The following is a 23,427-nucleotide window of genomic DNA, read 5'->3' as shown; positions in this document are numbered from 1 at the left end:
TACCAGCAGCAGCTTTCTTTAGCAGAGAAAACTAAGAGCATTCCATTTCCTATTCATGAAAAAAGCCCTGTTGCATTTTCCCTCACACTTCCCCTAAGTGGAGATAACATCTGGGATAAGAAAGCCGTAAAGAGTAAGAGGGAAAGGGAGGAGGTAGTGTGTGTGTGTGTGTGTGTGTGTGTGTGTGTGTGTGTTCCTTAAAGCTTGTTGTAGTGTGTGTTGGATCAGTCTTGTGGAGGGTAGTGTGGCAGATAAGCCTGTGACAGCTGCCAAACACCTCTGTGTGTGTGTGTGTGTGTGTGTGTCTGTGTGTGCGTGTGCATGTGCGTGTGTGTATGTGTGTGTGTGTGGGCCCCCCATTCAGAAGGAGTGTTTCTGATTCCCTACCACCTGCCAGCTGCGGTCCTTTATGGCAGGTGTGAGTTGGTTTGTACGTGATTCAGACCACTGATGAACGTGGAGCATATGTGACAGTCTTATCGCCAGCATCTTCCTGTAATAACACGAAGATGATGGAGAGATTACTGAAATGTGAGGGGCTGAGGGCTGCTCATATGAACGGTATGTGCAAAGTGAAGCCTAATAAAGAAAAACAAGTGACTGAAAGGTAAAACATCAGATCACAGTCAAGAATATGGAGGCGCAGTGTTCAGTATTAATGGAATGATTATGAAATAACAAATCACATTCATAAATCGTGTAAAATATATAAACAAAACAACAACTAGTGACACAACTGAACTCATTATTAGGAAATTTAATCATTCTCACTTTTATGACGGATTTTATTGGAGTTCATTTTCATTTCATTAATATGTTATTTCAAAATGGTCAGTTTTGCTCTGATAATGACAATTTTTTTTCTTAATGAGTTTTCTTTTATGTCACTTTTTAGTTCCTGATGTCATTTTCCATGTCATAATGTCATTTTCCATGACAGTGGTGTTGTCGTCACGCTTTGCAACCGATCTAGCCCCCCGTCTCTCTTAAGATGGCAAGCTTAACAACTGCTACCAGATTTAACTAGTTACATCTTAGCTTGAGCAACAAAGTCAGAGTAAAATTCTGAAATCTGAATCAACCAACGAGAGGCGTAAACACAATGCACAGACACAATCACTAACCTTTCCTTTATTTATACGCATACGGGAAAAAAAAGTTTCCAGTTTTCCGGATGCAGCCCACTGAAGATTATTAATCCTGCTGCCTCCAGACGTGAGAACAGGCGTGGCCCATATAGACTAACATTCATCCCCTGTCGAGCCTCTGTTTTAGACGTACACACGCGTGTAAGTACGTTAACATATATCCCGATTTTTGCTCTTATGTTCTTACAAACCTGAACTGAATATAAACCAACGATACAGTAAATGTACAATCGTTTTGTGTATTCAAAATGTCAAAATAGGGTGAAATGGTAAGTGTGAGTAGACCCTAAGTCAGACACAGAACAGGTGTATCAAATTGTTACGATAAAACTTAAATTAGCTTAAGTGTTATAGCGTCACCGACAAATGGAAGACAGATTTTAACTTCAAGAAAATAAAGCTGCCAGGCTGAGTGGCAATGTTCAGAGCTAGCTGGACAGGAGCTAGCTAGCACTGCTGATGCTGTCCAATCATTTTCATACTTGAAGCTCACAACCCAGCCTTGCAAGTTAGCTGGCTGGTAATAATGGATGTGGTGTAGCAACTGAGTATGTTCAGTTTTGTAGGTTTATTCATTTACCTTACTGGTGAAATCTGGTAGCAGTAGAGCTTGCTAGATAAAGAGAGGAATGTTGACATGTGTACGGCTGAAAGGTGAGCAGTCTCGGCAGTGCCCAGGAGATGAACTGGCACCACTCCAGCCACCAGTCCACACTCCATTGATGGTCTACACAGGGACTTGTCAAACCGGTAACCCCAGCTAAATCACCAGTGGACTGAGCTACTGCAGCCCCATAAAGACTGTGTTCCCATACCGGGAGTCGAACCCGGGCCACCTGGGTGAAAACCAGGAATCCTAACCGCTAGACCATATGGGACATAAAATCAGGAGTCTATATTTATTTATCAGTGACCAGCGCATCTGTGCGTGAGAAATATGAACTTTGGAGTCAATATGTTTGAGTGAAAAAAGCAATGACAATAAATCAGCAGTCTCTCAGATGTGTGGGAGAGCAGAAGAAAGTTTTCCTGCCTGACATCACCAAGGTTCAGAGGTTAAATGCACAAGCAGGTGGCCAAGCGAAAGAGAGCCTGAACCAGGACGTTTCTTTTAGAGGCTCCGTTATTCTCAAGCCGGACCAAAGCATGCCAAGCCACACCATCTGTTTTAATAACCTGTTGTCTAAAAACGACAAACTCATACCAGAAGATTCGGAATTGAGAATGCGTCTTCTCAAGATCTCAGCGGACTGCGTCTGGCTCTGCACCACTTTTGTAAATTGTAAGATGTGTAAACACTGTGTGTTGAGTTCATTGCTGTCAGATAACAAGCTCATATTTCCAAAATGTCAGCTTTTCAGGAGCTAAGGAAAACAGCAGTGCTACGCAGCTTGGTGACACTGCGTTTAGTTTCATGAGTCTAAGAGTTTGGAGTTTCTCAACTGACAGGGGACTATATATGAGTGCAACTGGAGTGAAAACATGAAAATCAGCAAAACTGGAGTTTTGGTTTTCAAAAAGCGCCACATGGAATTGTTTCAATTCCAGTACTGCACATATTATTCCACTTAAAGGTATAATGTGTAGCTGATCTGCAAAATGTCAAGGTAGAATGTCTCAGTGTGTCTCTTTCTCTCTACCCAGCCTGCCACTGTAACCTGCATGCCCGCCGCTGCCGTTTCAACATGGAGCTGTACAAGCTGTCAGGCCGAAGAAGTGGAGGCGTCTGTCTCAACTGCCGTCACAACACAGCGGGACGCCATTGTCATTACTGCAAGGAGGGCTACTACAGGGACATGACCAAGTCTATCTCTCACCGAAGGGCTTGCAAAGGTAACAGGAAACAGTACACGTCAAAGGTTGGATGTTACTATCCGTGCACAATCACCAACATGTAACTTTTTGTTGAATAAAAACATCGGTATAAGGTTTAACACTTTCCTCTACAGTTAACATTGAGGTAATGCTTTAAACACATGCTTTTCACCAATGCTTTGTTTCCAGTGCTGGAAAATCAAGTAAATACACTCAAGTACAATTGTGAAGTACTTTTGAGTATTGCCATGTTATGCTACTTTATACTTGTTCTCCACTACACTTATTTGTTAGAGATAAATTAATCGTTGGTAAGTGGTCTCTAGTTTGGCCCCCTTGTCAAGATGCAGATATCTATTACCAGAGTAATCTAGTTTCCAGTCATTTTCATTTTTACATGCTGAATGAATTGTTATCAGTTCCACCAAAGAAAAAACAGCAAAGATTAGAGAAAAGTCCAACATATAAACATACATTTATTTAGCTTTATATTGGTGGGATCTCACCTCTAGACTGAGAACCACTGAACTAAACTACCTAACTGTACCTCGATCAGCTGCAGTCCATCAGTGTTAACAATCTACTACTATTTCTTCTGCTACGGCTGCAACTAACAATTATTTTCATTGTCGATTAGTTTGTTGATTATTTTATCGATTAATCGATTAATTGTTTGGTCTTTGAAATGTCAGACAATGGTGAAAATGTAAATCAGTGTTTCCCAAAGCCCAAGATAATGTCTTTGAAGGTCTTGTTTTATCCATAACCCAAAGTTATTCAGTTTATTGTGGTAGAAGAGTTAAGAGAATATTTACATTTGAGAAGCTCAAATCAGGTAAATATTTTTTTTACTTGCTGATTAATTCAACAGTTGACAAATAATCGACTAATCAACTATCTGCTGCAGCTCTATTTTCAGCAAAATAACTTACAAAATAACAATAATTTACTTTTGATAAATGAGTCAATTTTCCTTGTGTTCTTAAGTAGGATGTTGAATGCAGGACTTTTAAGTGTAAAATCAAACTATAGGCACTTTAACTCAACGATACTGTGTACTTCTTCCACTACTGTGTGTTTCACACTTTAGCTATTAAAGGAATTCTTTAAAAAGTTGTGGAGAAAAGCGCCCACCTGTCTTGGTGTCAGTGAAGTGACCCGTGCAGCTCCCAAGCTATTCGGGGTCCTCTATGGATCCCTGACAAGACAAAAATAACAAACAGAACAGAGGTATGAGCTGATCCACTGAACAGAGCAGTGGAAACAACTCGCTAATCGTCCCTCTCCCCTATTCATACTTACAACACATTGCATAGGCACAAAAAACAACACACACACAGGTGTGAGCACATACGTCAGGTTTGAGCCAAGCGGCCAAGGATTAATGTGTGGGGAGACAAAAGCTGGGCTCCTTCTGTCTCGCAGCACCTCAGGGAATAAAGGCAGGCTCAGAGGCCCTGAGCAAACACACTGCTGTCACTCAGTCACTCTGGCTACACACTCACCGGCAAAATATCCCACAGATATACAAAATACTTGTACATATCCATGCCTGTCTCTGACTATGTGACAGTATGTCTGCTTGCAAACACAGTATGATGAAACATTGATGTTAATGTGAGATGCTGTTCTTGGAGGGAACGGTTGTTTATGGTCTGTTTATAGTCTGTGGGAAAAATTAAAATGTTATTGGACGCCATTGTACATTTACATCACAATTTTTTACCACATACTAATGACAAATGAGTGACTCGGGGCTGATGCGCATATTGCGGTCTTAGTCAAAATCCACAACTGAGCTATGATTGGCTGCTGACTGGGCCTCGGGATGCCTATCCTCCGGTGCCCCTATCCTTGGTATACCACTGGATATTTAAACACAGGAACAGAAACATGATATTTCCTACTGCATGCCACAACAGTCCTCCCCTCTTAATTCCCTCTGACCCGTTCAGCTTGCGTGGAATGAAAGAAAAGGCACGAGCAATGGGGCTTACAAAAGCATTTCATATCTGAGACAGTCAACGATCAGTCTCAGAGAGAGCGCTGGGATCGATTTACTGTGGTGGTGTTGTGCTGAACACAAGCTTGATAAATCGTCTGTACTGCAGCATTGTCTCACTCCAGCCAGCCTAAACATTTTCACAAGCTTTATTTGGGGAGTAGTTTGGTTCAGGGGGATGGAGCTGAGAGCAGGTTCTCACTTCGCCTAATGATGTAGAAATATCCATAGATCTCTACAAAATCTTTCCAAACAGCTGGATCAGTAACCCTTACACTTCAAGCCCCTTTCCCCATCCCTTCATATACCCAGCTCGGGGCTCTGGGATCAAACCTAAACAGCCTGATTGCTGCCTTTCTTCTCAGGTGACAAAAACAGGGCCATGTGACATCAGTTAGAAACCACTATATTTATTGTTCAAATCAGCCAACCATCCCACTTTGCTGTTGTTGGACAGGAAATATAGCGCTGCGCCAACACAGCCAGGAGGAAGTCTGCTTTCATTCCCCATTCCTTAACCCCCCCTCTCGCCAACACTCCACATCTCAACAGAATGTCCTCAACGATTTGCTTAATAGTTGGAGGTTTAGTGAGGGAAAAAAAAGGCTCTTCTGCACTTTACAGCGCCTACATTTCCAGTGGCAGAGTGGAATGCCTCATGCTTTATTTCCCAGATTAACAACTTCACCCCTCATCAAGCACAGTGTAAACATGGCTCTTGGAGAATCGCAGTGCACGCCCCCCGCCCCTAACAGTTTGTTTTTTTTCCCCCGTCCCCTCATACGTTTGGCAGTCTAAGCCTTTAACTAGGCACAGCGAGTCCACAGAGATGGAGCCGGTACATGGTTCACTGCACCGCACTCCTGCGAACCCCTCAGCAACCATTCAGCTCCACAGGCACTGCGGGTTAAAATTAATTAATCCGTCGAGTCTGTAGTAGCACCCCCTGTGGGGGCAGTGAAGCTGTGGTTTTGCATTAGTGGTATGAGATACAGTCTACCTGTCATAAGAAAAATCTTAAAAATTAGTGTTCTGGTATCTTCTGCCTTATAAACTTTGTCCTGTCTATCACATATAAAAAAAATAATAACTTTATTTATAATGTAGTATAAAAATGTAGGCTAGATTGTGTTTTACACAGTGTCTTAAAGGAGTAGAAATGTACTTACTTAGATGGTTATATTAGCTTAGCACAAATAATGCTAATAGGGTAACAGTTGGTGATAAAATCCACCTACCAGCATCTCTAAAGATCACACATTAACACTTTATATCTTTATTTTTAAGCTAAAAATAAAGTGTAAAAAAACAATGGTTTTACATGGGGCTGGGAGCAGTGTGCTAAACTAAGCAAAGCTAAGCTAAGCTGCTATTTGCTGTAACCTTAGAGGAAGCTAAAGCCATGTCACAAATGTCACTGGGATTTAGAATGACATAAAATCACATCTGGAGCAGAACCTGGAAGTCTTACATCTATGTACCGTACACATTTGTACGTGGTATCAATCTTTTCATCTGACTCGACATGGATGACGCGCAGAAAGCAGTCGGAGTTAAACCCAAGGACTAAGCCTATGGTGCACCTGCTTTACCAGGTGAGCTAGCAACGCCCCAAACTGCTAACCAAGTATTTTGGTTGCCTAAACCAAACTGCAACTGTGACATTGAGGAGTTGTTAATCCCCTGTCATCAGCACAGGCAAATACTCCTGTAGGTCGTATTAGAAGGTAGGATCAAACTACATATGTGGTCGCATAAGTTGGAGGACTTTTTACCAAGCAAACATAGTTTATTTTTCCGATTTTTATTTCATTCATTTTTGATAAACACCCAAAAAAAAAAACAGAAATGCTTAGACTGACTGAAATCTTCTCACTATGATGTCATTGTCCTTTTATTGTAGGTTGCGTTATGTGAAGGAGATTTCATTGCATTTGTAGTTTCACAGCCCTCCCTCATTTTTATGTGAGGAACATGTGTTGAATTCTCAGAGGAAATGAACTGGATCCCAAAAAACATCACCATTGATTTGACTTCAACAAATACATTTGGAAGGCTCATTTACTATACAAATCAAGGGGAAGGAAAACAAAGATATTAAAAAAAGAAAGATTTAATAAGCATCTCGTTATGTTCATGAAGCTTCATAAATTCCAACTAAAAGCAACTCCAACCTCTACTGGACCACTTCAAGTGCATTTCAAATGACTCTGACTCTGCTGGTACATATAACACATGCAGGGCTAATAGGGAGGCTGGGCTTCCACTTCAAACACTGGCTTTATGGTAAACGTTTGGCAGAGCGCGCACACAGAACGAATTTCTCACATTTAAACGTGCGATCCTCCCAACTAACAGCTTAAACAGACTTTGAAGTGCGTTCCACTCCTCCATTAATGGGAAACATTATTCAGGCAGTATTTGCGAGGAAGTCTTTGCCAAAAAGCTTTACATTGGAAACTCAATCTGAAGAGCACACAGTCTGTCTGATCACAACAGTACAGAGGACACAAAGCCTGCTCTCAAGACGCTCAAAGACACATGCACCCCTACGCACGTACATAACACGTACCCACATGCATTTTGCGTTACACACAACGAGTGAAACCGTGCGGTAAGGGTGAAATACTATAATTAATCAAGTTATTTTACTCGTCTGCGTGCCTTCCAGAGCAGACCTAATGAAGATCCCATGGTCATTATGGGTGGAGAGAAGCAGTGTAATTTGATTGAGGTTTTATGCTGGTGCAGGGCCCAGATCCCCATCTGTGATGGAAGGAAAACACAGCCTGCTCTAATGCGAATGATTTCTCTCTTAGATTTTCATGTCAGATGATTTTTTTTTTTTATTGTATTAAACATGTGGAGTCAGCAGAGGGCAGGGCAGAGACGTAGTCATTCAAAAGCTGATATTTGTTTTAAAAGGGCACTGGTTTTGTAAACCACTGTTTTCATTTTCCAGATCATTAAAGTTGCTTACTTGGGTACAATCTAGCTTCTTGTTCTTATGTTATCCCCCCCCCCCCTTCCTTTCCCTCCATAGCATGTGATTGCCATCCAGTAGGAGCAGCAGGGAAGACATGTAACCAGACAACAGGCCAATGCCCCTGCAAGGACGGAGTGACAGGAATCACCTGTAACCGCTGTGCCAAGGGCTACCAGCAGAGCCGCTCTCCCATCGCCCCCTGCATCAGTAAGGCTGACTTCTAAAACCTGTACACACAATGACTGGAGCCAGAGAATGTTGATCCAAGTTAACAACATCCTCTTATAGGGCATCTGGTACAACGTTCTTACTTTCATGTTTATAAATAGTTCCCTGACAGATTTATTAATCATTAACAATCATGCATATATGTTTCATAAATCAGTAATAATAAGCCTTTCAGAAAACCTTTTGGGTTGCCAAGTTATGAAAAACCCTTTGGCTGGTTAGGACTTTGCCTCCTCATGCAACAAGACTGATGTGAATACTGTTATTACGGGCTAATATAAAAGGATAAAATCATGACACATTATCAGTGACTTAATCACCTTGCAACAAGGCATCAGGTCTGCAGTAACACATGTTTGTTTTGTAAGTACATTTTGTCGGTTCCTCATTTTTTAGTACATCATTATAAATTTAGGGTATCTTAAAAGGCAGCAATAACTATATAAGAGGCTGATTTGACTCCCCCTTGTTAATGCTACTGGTCTATAAAGTATTAAAATTAATTAATTAATGTATTCATTATTAAACTTAAAAAAGGTTGCAACTTGTATGCTCTTTATACATTGTACAATGTAATTACTTCTGAAAGATACAAAGTTATGCAAAAATGTTTTTTAAACTCACACCAGAAAGTGGCACAGTGCATGATGAATGAATCTACACTTCTCTATGAAACATTTGATTCCAAAGCTTGATGACATGGGGCAAGGTTGGTCACAGTACAGCCTGCAGGCCAACGGCGGCCCTTTTAAACATTCAGTGCGGCCCTTGAACGTGACATGAAATCCATGTATTCCATTTTAATCATCCGCGGCTCATTTTAATACTTTTACTTCAATAGCCTACATTTAATACACTACTGTGCCAGTACCAACACCTCTCATAGTAAAGTCCATTCAAGTGGATTACCAAAGTCAATCCAAAAGGAAGGAGCCCATCGGTGCTTTGTGCTTTTACACTTTAAGTACATCCTGAGTGATTCCATTTAATGCTACTTTGTACTTCTACTCCACTACATTTCAGAAGAACTTTTTACTCTGCTACATTTATATGGTAACTAAAGTTACTTTACAGATTCATATTATTAATAGAAGATATTAAGAACAAATAAAATAGGATGTGTTAATGTATATTAAGATACACAGCTGTGTATAAAGTAAATAAAATAACCTTTACCAGCTGCACCATTAAAGTGATACTTTAATACTAATGTAAACAAAAATCTCTCAATAATTGTAATCCAATAATATAATATTCTAAAACAGGCCATTCTGCATAACAAGTTCTTTTTTCTTCTTTACCTTTTCTAAAAGTAACATTTTGAATACAGGATTTTTACCCGTAAGAGAGTAACACTGTGGTATTACTACTTTTAGTAAAATGTTCAAGTAGTCTACTTCTTTTACCACTGATGTCAGGTTAAGAATGACAACTTGCAGAAAGCCACTGGTTGCATGGTAACTAGAAGTACCTTGTGAGTGTCGCAGGAATCTGCAGCTCTCTAACAGCTGGTTTTAACCTGCTACGGTTAAAAGCTAAAGGCAATTTAGGTAGACAACTCAGTAGAGTGTGCATATCTGTCTGGCCCTCAATCATGTATGCTCCCTACATTGGTACTCAGTCATCATAACTACTGTAGCTGAGAGCTAACTGCTAACGTGCTTAGTCTATCAGCCGCACAATAGCTATTCAGTCACCATGGCCGCCTGACCTTCTGTGTTTTCTCTACTGTTCTGTTTATTTATCACTGAAAGGTTAATGAGTACGAAAATAAAGTTCTCCAAGTTAAGGAGCAAACTCATTAGTTTAGCTTGACCGCTAATGGGACAATAAGTTCATGCGGGGTCATCCCCATGTTCCCCGGGTCCCCGGGTCCTATCTTCCCAGGTCGCATAAGCCTCTGCCTTTGCAGATTTAATTTAGCAGGGTTATGGGTTGCGGTTAGGGTTAGGGAGTGGTGTAAGGGTTTACATAAGCCTTTTTGCCAGGGAATTCAGACTCTTTTTTAAAAAAAGGTCCTATGTTCCCTGCTCACATACAACACGGGAAACATAGGACCCAGGGAACATAGGTACGCTCCCGTTCATGCAGTTTATTGAAAAGATGCATTTGTACGAGCGAATCAGTCAGCACAACAGTCAGCACCCCATACCTCTCTTATGGAGCAGTTTACTCTGACAGAGGATGTTCAATAAAAACAATAGTGACCCACAGCTAGCTTTCTCCATGAGGCTGCTTGCCATTCACTCAAAGGTCCATTAGGATTAATTGTATATTTTTTTTTATACTGCTGGTGTGACCCTGCAAAGCTAGTTTAGTCAAATCATACAGTGATTTCATACATATAGTCTTCTTCAGCGAAATGAAACCCTCAGAGAACCTCAGGTCAGAGCCCGAAAAGGACAGGACCTGCTTGTTATGCATTAATTCATGGCTCACCCTCCTCTTGTGTTATTTTTAAGATATGTTGGATAGATATTTAGCTATTTAAACCAGAGCCTGGATAAACAGGCCATTAGATCTTGCCTAACATGGCCTTGTGTGCCTTCAACACCATTAACAGTCTTACAATAAATCGCCAAAACAAGTCCAAGGGAATGATGGCTGATATGTTTATTGGCTGTATCTGCTGCCTGCAGATTCCAGACCCTCAGCAGTAAACGCCAACAGCATGAAGATACAGAGATGGGTCGCGGGTAGCTGCTTTAGGTGGGAGCATCAAGTAGCTGGCTGGCATGGACAGATAAGATAGCAGTAATGTCTGGGAGGACATGAACACACTAACAATTGTACACTATGTTGCTAGGGATGAAATTTCTGATAAAGTTGTTTGTGGAAATTGGACAAGGTCTCTTAAACCTGTGAACCTGTTGGAATAGGACTATTTTTTAAATTTTGTTGGGAGGGTAACAAATGTGGTGTAAACGTTGGATGAAATTCTGTTCTCGAAGAATATATTTGGTTTCTCATATATTTTTTTAGATAATGTCTTTTGGTTTTAATAGCCTGATATAAATTTTTTGGGATATCTAACTCCCTGACAGCTCCGACTTTAACAGGACCAGCAGCCTTGGCTCTCTGTACCTACAACATACCACAATCAGGAGTGAGGGGAACATTAGGGAAACTCAAAGTCTTGTTACACATTTTTCTAACACATCTGGGTGTCAAAATCAGCTGTCATTAAAAAGACATCCCATTAAATCCAGCACATTAACATTCTGCTCTTAGGAGAATATCCAGGGAATTGAGCTACATTATTACATTCTATTATGTATACATTGCAGTATGATCACAATGTAAAATCAATTTCTCTCTTTGTCACAGAGATCCCAGTTGCATCTCCAACAGCAACTTACACCAGCTACGAGGAGCCATCAGGTGAGTAACAGTACAGTACATATGCTGATTTTGCAACAATGAAACACAGAACATTTTTTGGATTAGAGTCATGTTTTTATGAAACTTTTGGTTTTGAAGCCCACCAGCACAACTTAGTGGTATTGCTCCTTTCAAATATTTTATTGTTTTATCATTTTCTGCTTGATTTTTTAATCACTGTGAAAATAAAATTATGGTAAGTAAGTGCTCCTTCATATATGCAATTGTGTGCACATGCTTGTTTTCAATCCATCCATAGCCACAGTCCTCAAACAAACACCCGTCAGTGAGGTCTGACTGCCGCTGATGTAAACTCCAGACATTTTGCCAGTGCTCCCTGCGGCCTCATTGCCTGTACTCGAAGCCTGCTCAGCAGCCTCCCCTGGGTTCCAGCCCTAATCTGATTACATGCTTCATTTGCACCAGTTTGTATTTCAATCAAGGCTGGCAGTGAAGCCATGCCCGACCCTATTGTTCATGTGCTCTGACAATGTTGGACTGCTGATGATGTGCAACAAAAATATTTACCTGCAGCTACAGTATCAATTCTGTGTCTGTCCTATAATGGCTGACTTGGATTTCTGCTCTTAAATGTAAATGACCAGCTAACAGGCTGTAAACACGATGCCTCAGCTGCGTCGGCATTTGTTAAATTACAGTAGATCAATTAGTTTCACCATGATACAAGTTTGGTTGGAAAGGCTGAGTCACTTCTGATCATCAATCATTGTCGGATGAGAGTGGCGCCACTGACTTCATTCAGCTTTGTTGTGAGTCCCACTTCCTACTATAGTGACTGGTGAGGCTGTGTGGAATTTGGATTCCTGTCAGAAACTCCACACAGACACCACCCTCCAAATTAGGAGCAGTGTGGTCCCCAGGGACCCTGCAGAATGAACGAGGCACTGCTGCAGAGACACACAAAGGGGACGTTTGTCCTCGCAGCGGGAGATTGGACCTTAATGAGAGCTGTGGGTGTAATGGCCCAGTGCAGCGATTGCGCTAAGGGGCTAATGGGCAACGTCAGCTATCAAAGGGAGGTATGATAAAGGCCCCCAGGGGCCAGCGGGAGATAAAGAGCCCCCCCGCCCTCAGCACTTCATTTACATGGAAATCAGGCATGCTTGATATGGACTCGTCAAATTCATTTACTTTGGGATTTCCTCTTTTCTTATTTCTCCCGCCACCCCAGAAAGCAGCCAGGCATTCCACCAGAAATGCTTTCTCCACATACATGAATTCGATCCTCAACCCACATCCCGAACCGCTCTTTTTTTTTTTTTGAGAGGGAGGAGAGGGGCGTTTTTTTCTTCCTCAATCATTACCCGGGCAACCTCATTCACACAGAGTATAATGGGAAAGAAAGGGGAAGACTGGACAGAGGGCTGGAAGAAATAATGAAGTTTGTCCATATTCAGGCAAGCTGAAAGGTCCCCTCTCTCTCTCAAATGCCCCCTCCTTTCTCTTCAGGCTGCCCAGCCCAGCTTTCCCACCCCCCCAGAAAAGAGCACAAGGCGTATTGCTCTGGGAGAGGTGGACTGGGAGGGGGGCAACACTCAGAGATGATCTGGTTCCAATTTGTGTCAGTCAGTGGAAAGTGGAGGGAACAAATGATTTCAATTTTCAGTTTGGCCTCTGGTCCCACCACCAACTCCCTCATTACAAAAGGTACCTGGCACAAAGACAGGGCGACAGCAATGGCTATTGATAAAGTCCTTTGGCAGGTACGGGTATACACGCACTACTGTAAGAGGGATACTGCTGCTGAGACATTAATCACAAGTCTTTGAGCTTTCTCTTTGTGGGACAGAGAACTTTTAGCCTTGGCCAGTTTTACTTTCTCGACTCATGCAGCTTAGATGCCGCTAAGGGTCCCTGCTAATTTTTGGTAGGTCACTAGCTAATTTCCCCCTGTGACCTTCCTTTGTGCTGGGGTGACCTCCGTAGCCCTCAGAGCTCACACAATGCATGCCAGGACACTGACGAGGGAGTAGGCTGAGTGGATAAGTTGGGAGGATAAAAGTAAGAGTGTGTTGACGGACACAGGAGGATCTGTGTAAGCTATAAACAGTTTCACAGTGGCACTTTCAAGGCATCTTGGAGACCCTGGGGGCACAAATAGTGTGACACAAGGGACCACATGTAAAGTCCATCCAGCTGGAGTCTGTTTGTTATAGGAAGCATTCAATGTCAGGATGAAACGAGTTACCTAACTTTGCCACTTTCTTTCCCTCTCACCTCTTCCCCCTAGATTGTGAATCTCACTGTAAAGCTTCCAAGGGAAAGATGAAGATCACCATGAAGAAGTACTGTAAAAAAGACTACGGTGAGTGAGTCCAATATGCAGGAATGTGTGCTGCCAGACGTCAGCCAGCAGTCTAGAGGTCAGATGTCTCAATTAATCAGCCCCCCGAGCAAAGCCAATCCACACCCTGGTGCTGTTCTGTTTCTTTGATGGCTTACTTACACACAGGCGATGTCTAATGCTAATACAGATCCATCTGTAAGCATATATTACCTCTCTGTTGCGGGCTTCCATACACACCCAGCTGACAGTTCCCATCCCTGAAAACGGAGGTTCTCAAAAAAACTTGGATAATTTCATAGTCTGGACAGGGAAAACTGAGCTTTTCAAGACAGATGAGTGTCAGCCAACATCCTGTCATATTTTGTATGTTGATGCAGCTTATCTGATCACACAGTACAAATGTTTTCATTGACATGTCTGCTTTACTGTTGTCAAATAACTGCAAGAGCATGACATAGAGATTCAATTGAGGGTCTTTATGCAAATGCCTGAAGAGAATGGCTCAGCTGGTAGCACTTACTCTTAATCTACTATTGAATGCTTTTACAGTCATACGACAATAGAAGTATACTGTAACAATAGGCCAGTCAAAACGCCGGTAATGTGTGATACAGTATACTGCACTGTAAAAGCCTGTGCGCATCTTCACACTGTCTGCTTCTCCCTCTTCTCATTAAGATAAGACTTCTCATGAACTCTGAATCAGGTGCGGACATTACAGCTAAAGTTTCCCTTTCACACACGCAGGACACAACAGGAGATTGACCATGACAAATGCGTTCTTACTTACTGGAAATACTCCGCTTGGTTTAGGTGAGGGTTCCCGCCTTGGTAGAGCTCGCAGGAGGCAGGACGTGACTCAGATCACACCACGGTCATCTAGCCGGTCATAAACAACTGAGTCTCTTGCTGTTCCTTGAAATTGTTTGACAATATCAACTTCTTTTCTTACCGACAGAGATTCCTGCATCATGTGGTCTCTCCAGTTAGACAATTTTTTTGCTGTCTTTGTGTAAATCACCCTCTTCTTCACTTTCAGATGTTTGTTTTCTTCCGATATTGTGAATGCCACGTGATAGAGGTGTCATCAAGACACCTACACTCTTGCGGTGAATTCTCCACACCATGAGCTGCTGTATTCACACATGGGCTCAATTGACGATTACTCTGTCTTTGTACTACTGGCAGGGTAAAGTCTGTTTGATGTCTGATCCAACTTATTGCATTCTCACATGCAGCTCCTGTGGGTAAAGTCTAGATAATTTCAGGTTTGCAGTGCACGAGTGTGAAAGAGCCTAAAAGAGTCAAAGTGGCGATGTCTGAACTATGGTAAACACTTAGTAGATTTGCACCTTTGTAGAAACTGTAGAGTCTTTAGAAGAGAAACAGGCAGCACAAGTATGGTGGATACGCTCCGTCCAACTCAGTCAGCCTGAGGCATTTGGCAAAAGACGTTTTATAGCAAATCCCACACTGATAAGAGAAGCCAAAACACACACACGGCAATCACAGTATGTTGTCAATGAATCCACAGAACAAGTGGTGCAGCTGAAATATATCTAACAATGTAGTGCAAGGTAAATAAACATATTCCTGGATCTGAAATGATATACTAAAACGTTGGTACCACAGGAGTAAAGCAAAGACAGCTGTGTCTCACAAATCAAGGAAATGAACAAGAAGGAAATTTGATGTTTTAATGATTGGTTATATTGATACTTATACTTCATACTAAAACCACAACAAAGGAGAGTATCATACCTGTAATTCCAACACAGGAGACCATAGGGATATAACAGAGGCAGTAGTAGAATACTTTTTTCATTCCACTATCCCACTGTGTCACATGGCAAATGATCCACTGTGCTCTTTGGATTTTCTGCACCATTAATCATCCCAAATATAATGGTTTATATGTTACCCGTGGATCCATGTGTAAACCACAGAGACACAAAAAACCTTTGAGGCCGATCCAATGTTACACATGATAGTCTCCTCTCTCTCAGGTTTTTTGCAAGCATTGTCTCCCATAAACACAGTAAGGGTGCTTCTGAAAATAGAACCTTCATTTTTCTTTCTTAAAAAGGTTCATCACTATTAGCTTTGCTAGAACCCTTTCAGCTGCCAGACATGACTAACTTGTCTCTCATTCAAATTCATCTTTGCTGAAACTTCATCACTTTAAGCGGCATCCAACTGAAAATTGGCCAAATATATTTTATTCCCCCCTTCTAGTCGAGTAGACAGTAATTCAGGCCATTTGTTTCATTTTGCTACGAAGCCAAACGCAGACATTATTCATATTTCCACTGATTTAAATCTAAATCACCAGAGCTGAGACAGGCTCTGCATATATAAATCAGTCAGGCTGATTCAAGCAAAGCGGGCGGTTCCTGTTGCTTTTCTCTGAAGTCCCTCAAAAAAGTCTGGAAGTAGATGATTCTGCGTGAACCGCGCTGAGGCAGTATGGCACACATCATTGCTTAGCATGCATTCCCTCTGCCTCAGCCTAATTCATTTCTCAGGCCTGACGCCTTGCTTTTGTGGGGCTTCAGAGTCTTTTCTCTGTTCTTTTGGGGCCACAACCCCCATGTGTGAGTGCTGATGCAGGCCCCCGGGGGTCACGGGAAGGGGCCCTCTGTTTAAACACAGTTGTGCGCTCTGCCGGCAACCCGAGCATTCCTCGGGGCACAAACAGGTGGTAAATTAGGCAGACGGTGACGGATTGCCACCCCGGAGAGAAAGAAATATGTTTTGTTTATTCAATTTTTGTTTTTCATCATTGCCGTAGCTACGGAGACGGAGGACACAAAGGGATTATATTCTCGCCTGACACCCTCCTCTGCACACATGCACCCTCCCTCTCCCAGCCACCAGGAGGACAATGAATCAAAGCGCCGCGTGTTTACTGACGCTCCGGGATAGTGCTCAAAGGCAGGGCGCCCCCCCAGACTCCCTGGCCACCCCTCTGTGCTCACCCAAGGGTAACAGGTCCCTGATCATTCACTCAGCTGATAACCAGAGGGGACAGGGGCCTCAGTGCGGTAATTAAGCGAGCTCTAATTTCATTAGCCCTTGCTTGTTGGTGGCATGCGGTGTCAAGCTGCAGCACACTACCCAAAGAAGATAAACCCAGCTGGAAGTTTGGCTATGAGGGAAGCTCAGTTGGCAGCCATTGTGCGAGAGCAGGATCATCTCACACTTATCTCCTCTCTCACTGTCTCACCAAACAGTGTCAGCATGCACCATTTTGTAGTAGACTGTTTGACCCTGTGCTCTCAGTCTCTCTCTGGTGTCTATTTAGCTCAAACCAAGTGGCAGAAGGTGTGTGCGTGTGGATTTGTGTGTGTTTAAATATGCTGCGCAGACTGAGAACATACTTGAGAAAGAAAGCACAAGAGGCAGACACTGACAGGGAGACTGAGCCCGGATGCTGTAACCGAGTCTCCTCGGCCTGGAGAGGAGAGCGCTATCTCTGCTGGATTCTCACGCTGTGAAGTTGGACGGGGCTCTGGGAGCAGAATCCGGATAGCTCATGAGGTCGGAAACAGATCCCGATTCTCCTGGAACTTTTTCTGTGGCTGGGAAGACAAATAGTGGCCCCTCCTCCCTCCCCCTCACACACCCTTTATGTGTCTGGATGAAGGAGAGGGCTGCAATGAATGGCAAGGCTGTGAGAGCTCGCTCTACTCAGCCCAACAAACCTTCTTTCTTCTGAAATTGTGTGCAATTTGCTCACACCATGCATTGACACACATACTCACAACACCCCACTCCTCCGGTTCTCTTCATTCTTGGCATTGATAGGGGATGACCGGCGAGCACTGAAAGTGATCATGTTCAGCCAGAAAGGCAAATAAAAAGGCTAACTTACCTAGCTATGTGAATAAATACATTTGGATATTATGATTACTAAAGTATTTTGCTAACCATGCCCCCACATTGTATGACCCTTGTGTGTAGAACAAAAGCCCATTAACTTGAAATGTTAAAGCATTAAATCAGTTCTTGATAGAAAATGAAGAGCTAATGAGTGCATCTAAAGTCATTCTCATCTTCTAATCCAAGTGACCCCCCCCCCCCCCCCACACACACACACACACACACACTCACACACACACACTTAAACTTTAATAGTACATTCCTAGCTAAACCCATGGGGTACAGCACTTCACTTCAAGCACAGATTAGCTCCATCGCTGTTGAGCTGTTTGCCTCTTGTTGCAATCACAGTGATGAAGTAATAGCTGCTTCAGCTGACAGGGAATCAGTGCAGGGGACTGTTTGCGAAGGGAGCTTTACTCATTTCCTGGTATGAAAATATCTGTAACAAGTGGTGTTCCAATAGTTACCAGGTTGAGCTTGCTTTAGCCTCGGGTCACCAGTGTTCTGTTCAAAGTCCAGCTTAACACCTGATGGACCAATTGGAAAGGATTTGTTTCAGCGGTTATATTGTTAGCAGATGGGCCATTTTTCTATTAAAAAAGTCTCTTTTGGCCATTTATGTTGGCAATAAAGAACTTAATATCCACCTCTTCCTCCTCAAACTCAGAACTCAGCCTGACCACCTGAAGGAAAAGTGTTTCTCTGCCCCTCACTGGGAAGTGTGCTGTCAGATGTTCTCCACTGGGTCCCTTTGTGCTGGCACAGGGAGCGCTGTGGAAAATGTTGCTGTAATAGGCAGTATGCTCATAGATACATAAACGGAGATGCTGAATTGGCCGCTGCTGTCCATTTGAGGGACACATCAATTCGGGGATAGGTTCTCTTAATACATGTAGATCTATGGAGGCAGGAGGTCTATCCACTATTTAAATCATCATTTCTCGACAATTTCCAAGTGGATTGGTTTGTGATAAACCTGTTTATAATCCTCAATACTTGGTTCCATTCAAATTGTGTTTTCGTACCAAAATACCTTTTCTTGTGTTGTGTTTATCATTATCATGTTCATTTCTGCTGTAAAATTGGGTATTTTAAACATTGTGGTCTATGAGGATTGACTCTCTTTTTTGACTCGCTTTTTCTTGAGTTTTTAAACACACTCTATGGTCAGTGACAAACAAAGTCAGCAGTTTCTGAGTCCTGTTTATACGGGAGGTTTTAATGAACCAATTATACAATGTTGCATAAAAGTGTTGGCATCTGTTTGCTGCCTCAGACGGATGATTTATTTAACACTATTAACTACAGTATATAAAAGAAGATATCATTACACTGTTTTATTCATAATGCTGAGCTGTACATTTTTAGGTTAGTTTGTTTTGCATTCATACTGCAGTTTCAGCTCTTTATCCATTACTTTTAGCTAACTAGATCATTTGGATCTGTGGTCACTTTCTAACACTCAGTCAGGTGTTACAGCTAAGGTTGTCATGAATTGTACAATTGCACACTTCGTTACAATACTCTCTCTTTTTTTATTAAGAACCTTCAACCTTTTCAGAGAAAGTCACTTCATTTTTTTCCCTGTTGTTTCATCTGTGCAGCCTTGGGTTGAAAATCTGATATTTGATCTGCTTTTTTTTATAGCTTCGGTACTTCGATACTATCAAATGTGGATATGCACTGTTTTAAAACACATAGATTTAGTATCGATCATTTTGACAATCTTTGTTACTGATACAATGTGTGGATATTTTTTCCCAGGGGTATAAGTATCCCTGGTTTGGCTTATAATATGAAACAGTTGTTTATGTAGGTGATCTGACTCCGACTTTCTCTTCCACCAGCTGTCCAAGTGCACGTTCTAAAAGGAGACAAGGCAGGCGAGTGGTGGAAGTTCACCGTCAACATCATTTCTGTCTACAAACAAGGTGAGCACCGTATCCGCCGCGGGGACCAGCTGCTGTGGGTGCGCGCCAAGGACGTGGCCTGCAAATGCCCTAAGATCAAGCCCGGGAGGAAGTACCTCCTCCTGGGTACAGACGACGATTCCCCCGGGCAGAGCGGTGTGGTGGCGGACAAGGGAAGCCTGCTAATCCCTTGGAAGGACCTGTGGGGCCGTCGGCTGAGGAAGTTCCAACAGCGTGACAAGAGAGGAAAGTGCTAAAAGCTGGTGGAGAGGAGAGAGGGCGAGAAATTGAGGGAGAGGGGAAGGCAAAACAACATCTCCACTGGGATGAATGCAAGGAAGAGGAGAAGATGAATGGAAAAAAAACTGGAAGAATAAAAGATAGAAAGACACAGGTGAAAAGTAGGAGAGATGGAGGAATGACTGAGTGCTGCTGCTCTGAGTTGGAGCGAAGAGATTTAGTGTTTTTTAGGAACTTTTGTGAAGGAGCTCATTCTACAGTTGTTCTGTTTCTGTTTGTCTTTCCAGGTTTGTTGTGTAATTGCAGAGTTTGCACCGAATGTTACAGATATGTCACACCCATATGTCCCTTAGTAAGTTGATTTAAAGAGCAATGCATCTACTGTATCCCCCTTTTGTCTTTTAAGAGGATCTATTTCTACTGTGGAAAGCAATATCTAATTAAATGAAGAGACATTCCATGGCACTGAGGGAGTCCACTCATGTATGAAAAGTTGCTCTTGTAACCTGCCAAACATCGGATAAACCTTTTCAAAAGCTAAAAGTGAAAAAAATTGTGAAATGATTCCCAACTGTAGAAAACAATAGGTGCCATCTTGCCTGAGAGCTCCCTGCCCATGTGTGAGTGTTACCTCAGTGAAACAACTGGTGTGTTGTGGGAACAAAATGCCATAATGACGCTCTGCTCATTCTGTACAATGATCAAATATCACATCACAAGCACGTCTCTGCTTATCCATACATCAACAGTATGTTGTGGTTGTGACCTCTGCAATGTAAAATACCCATACGTGCATACATAGATATTATTTTTAGTAGATGATGCTGTAGCATCAACTAGATGTAGAGTAGACATGTCAACCATGCACTTATTTTTACTAGGCAAAGGTTTTAGAACATATGAGATATGTTCACATTTCCAAAAAGAAAGAAAAAAAAAAAACTATCGTATGATGCAAAAAAAAAAAAGCTGTATAGTTCAAACCCTGCTTGGTCTGTATAGACTGATGTTTCTGGTTGACAGTAACAACCCTGTTTGAATTTGTCACGACTAAAGAAGAATTAGGGTTGGGCGATATGTATGAATTTTGGCCACCGTTATCCCAGCAACCAGCGATTGACGATATATTCACCCAGGTGTGTGCGATGGCGGCAGCTACCAGCTGGGGAAAGGTTTTCAAGTAGCGAGTTTATTATGAAATTAAATAAGCAAAATGAACTCACATCTGCCAAGGAAAGACATTCTTACACTTGTTTATCAGAAAAAGTTTCACTAAACTTAGATGAGCTTAAAGTGTAATCCCAGCGTCTTTTTTGGCAAATACTCTCATCAAATAAACGATCAAGCCAATTTTTTTCCGTAACAGAGATATCCCGGACAGTTGCTAACAGCCAAATGCGGCTAACATTGATTAGCTCGGGGCAGTACAGTGAAGGCATTAAAACGTCTTTTTTAACCACTAATACTGTTCAAAATAACAGCAAACCTCTGCAGCAGCATGAGAAGAGTCCCTACACATAAACCACGTCTGGCTGTTAGCGACTGTCAGCGACTGTCTGGGATTTCTCTGTTAATAGTTGTTACACAGAAAAAATTGTTTCGGTGGCTTATTTGATGAGTGTATTTGCTGAAAAAGGCTGTGGGATGATTTTACGCTGGAATGTCACTTTAATTGCCCTATTGTCGTAAAAGACTTCATTCAAACTGCACAGAAACAAAATGAAACTTACCAAATCTGTCTTTGTTAGTCTTTCAACTTTTCCCTCTGGTTTGGTAAAAATGAATCCTTCATTCATTAAGTGAGATGTGAAAATATGCCGACTCTAAACGCAGCTTTTCCCTGCTGTCTGAGGAGCGGCAGCCGTGGCTCATTCTTCTGAGGAAGACCTTTGAGGAGACCAGTAAATCAAAATTATAACAATGGCCCAAGAAACTATAATGTTGCCAATAGCCTATATATCCGTCCGATCGCCCAACCCTAACAAGGATTTAGTGTCTACTCTCTAATAAAGGACTAAATGTAAGTTGGATGTCCCAAACATCTGCAAGTAAGAGAAGTGATGAAGTGAAGCGTCTCACAGAGTATCGACCTATCAGGCAACGCTCATACCCCTGACATACTGCATGCTCATTATTTCCTGTAGCTGACTGATGGCTAACAATGATTGTGAATTACGTACACATTTAATTTGTATTCAGTATTCAGTGTTGTGGGAAAATAACCTGTGGAGTGATGAGATATCACAGATGTTTATTGTACAGTGCATTCAGCACGCTGTGTCAAATGTTCAACACCTCAAAGCAACTTTTTTTTGAGGACTGGATTCCATTATCAAGACTTGGTACTCGACAAAAAGGCATGACCGATTGTCTACGTGTTATATAGCTGTATAGTATTACTTTTTTTTCATTTTTTTTTGTTAAACATTAACTAGATCTATCTCCATGTGAACTTAACTAGAGTTTTAAATACTAGAGGCTTAATAAATGACAGACAAATAAATGAATGTCAGAGAAATGTCTCATGTTTACGTGAGCACCCAGACTCAGTTTACATAAAATCATGCAGTGCATAAACACATACACAGGACTACACACAAACACACACACATGAACACACACACACACACACACACACACACACACACACACACACACACACACACACACACACATACACACGAATACACACATGAACACACATGCATAAATAAAAGGGTACACCTCAGTACTCTGTGCATCATACTGTATGTATCTGAATAAAACAACGCACTTATAGAGTCTCTGCCAACACATGCGTTCCGTTTGCAGAAAGGTACTCCCTACCAGACTTCTGCTCTCCATGAATATTATATCTGAATAATTATCTGCTCATGTTTATACATTGGCTTGTAAATGTTGTTTAGCAGTGTCCATTGCAAATGGTTGTGTAATGTCTTGTAATACTAATATATTATGTTTATCACAAATGAATATATTTAATGACACATGGAACGATGTGGCTTTTGTGGTTTTTATGTTTGATCTTTTATTTTTTACTTTTTGCATTGAATTGTAGATGGCTGTAATGAAAAGTATTGATGTTTGGCTATTGAACAGCCTGATAGAACTGAAAATTAATTCATCTGAAATAAAGCTGTGTCAAAAAACAAAGTGGGGGTGCTTTCAGCTGATCTTTTAGTTCTTTTCTCCTTTTATGATCGAAAACTCATTACTTTCAGAAAGCTGCAGCGCACTGCAGGCAGACCTTTAAACTACTCTGATTGCGTTTACTCAAACAATGTGCTCTGATACAATTTAGAGGCAATGGCATTTTTACTTCATCTGTTGTAATCGTTATGTTTGTTGTATAAAATTCTGCTCAGCCAACAGCGACTGAAATAGTTAATCTAACAACAAAATTATAATTACTCAAATAAAATAATTACCTGGAAACATATACTGTTGGACATTTTGGGTAGCATTTGGGATTACAGCGCAGAAATCACAGTGTAATTATTATTAACACAGGGTATTAACACTAT

The 23,427-nt window shown here is 41.8% G+C and overlaps 1 protein-coding gene across 1 annotated transcript in view; it reads left to right on the top strand.

Annotated features, from left to right (window-relative positions):
- Nucleotides 1–22,960, top strand: part of ntn1b (netrin 1b) — a 54,284-nt gene extending 31,324 nt beyond the window's left edge. The window contains exons 3-7 of the mRNA XM_083931705.1: nt 2,793–2,981; nt 8,009–8,158; nt 11,507–11,560; nt 13,812–13,886; nt 19,601–22,960. Of these exons, the coding sequence (XP_083787831.1) occupies nt 2,793–2,981; nt 8,009–8,158; nt 11,507–11,560; nt 13,812–13,886; nt 19,601–19,920 (788 nt within the window). The 3' untranslated portion in view covers nt 19,921–22,960. The remainder of the gene's footprint in view (nt 1–2,792; nt 2,982–8,008; nt 8,159–11,506; nt 11,561–13,811; nt 13,887–19,600) is intronic.
- Nucleotides 22,961–23,427: the final 467 nt, after the last annotated feature.

The sequence above is a fragment of the Echiichthys vipera genome (genome assembly GCF_963691815.1).
Source record: "Echiichthys vipera genome assembly, chromosome: 17".
NCBI classification, from domain to species: domain Eukaryota; kingdom Metazoa; phylum Chordata; class Actinopteri; order Perciformes; family Trachinidae; genus Echiichthys; species Echiichthys vipera.
This window is presented reverse-complemented; position numbering and strand designations above follow the sequence as displayed.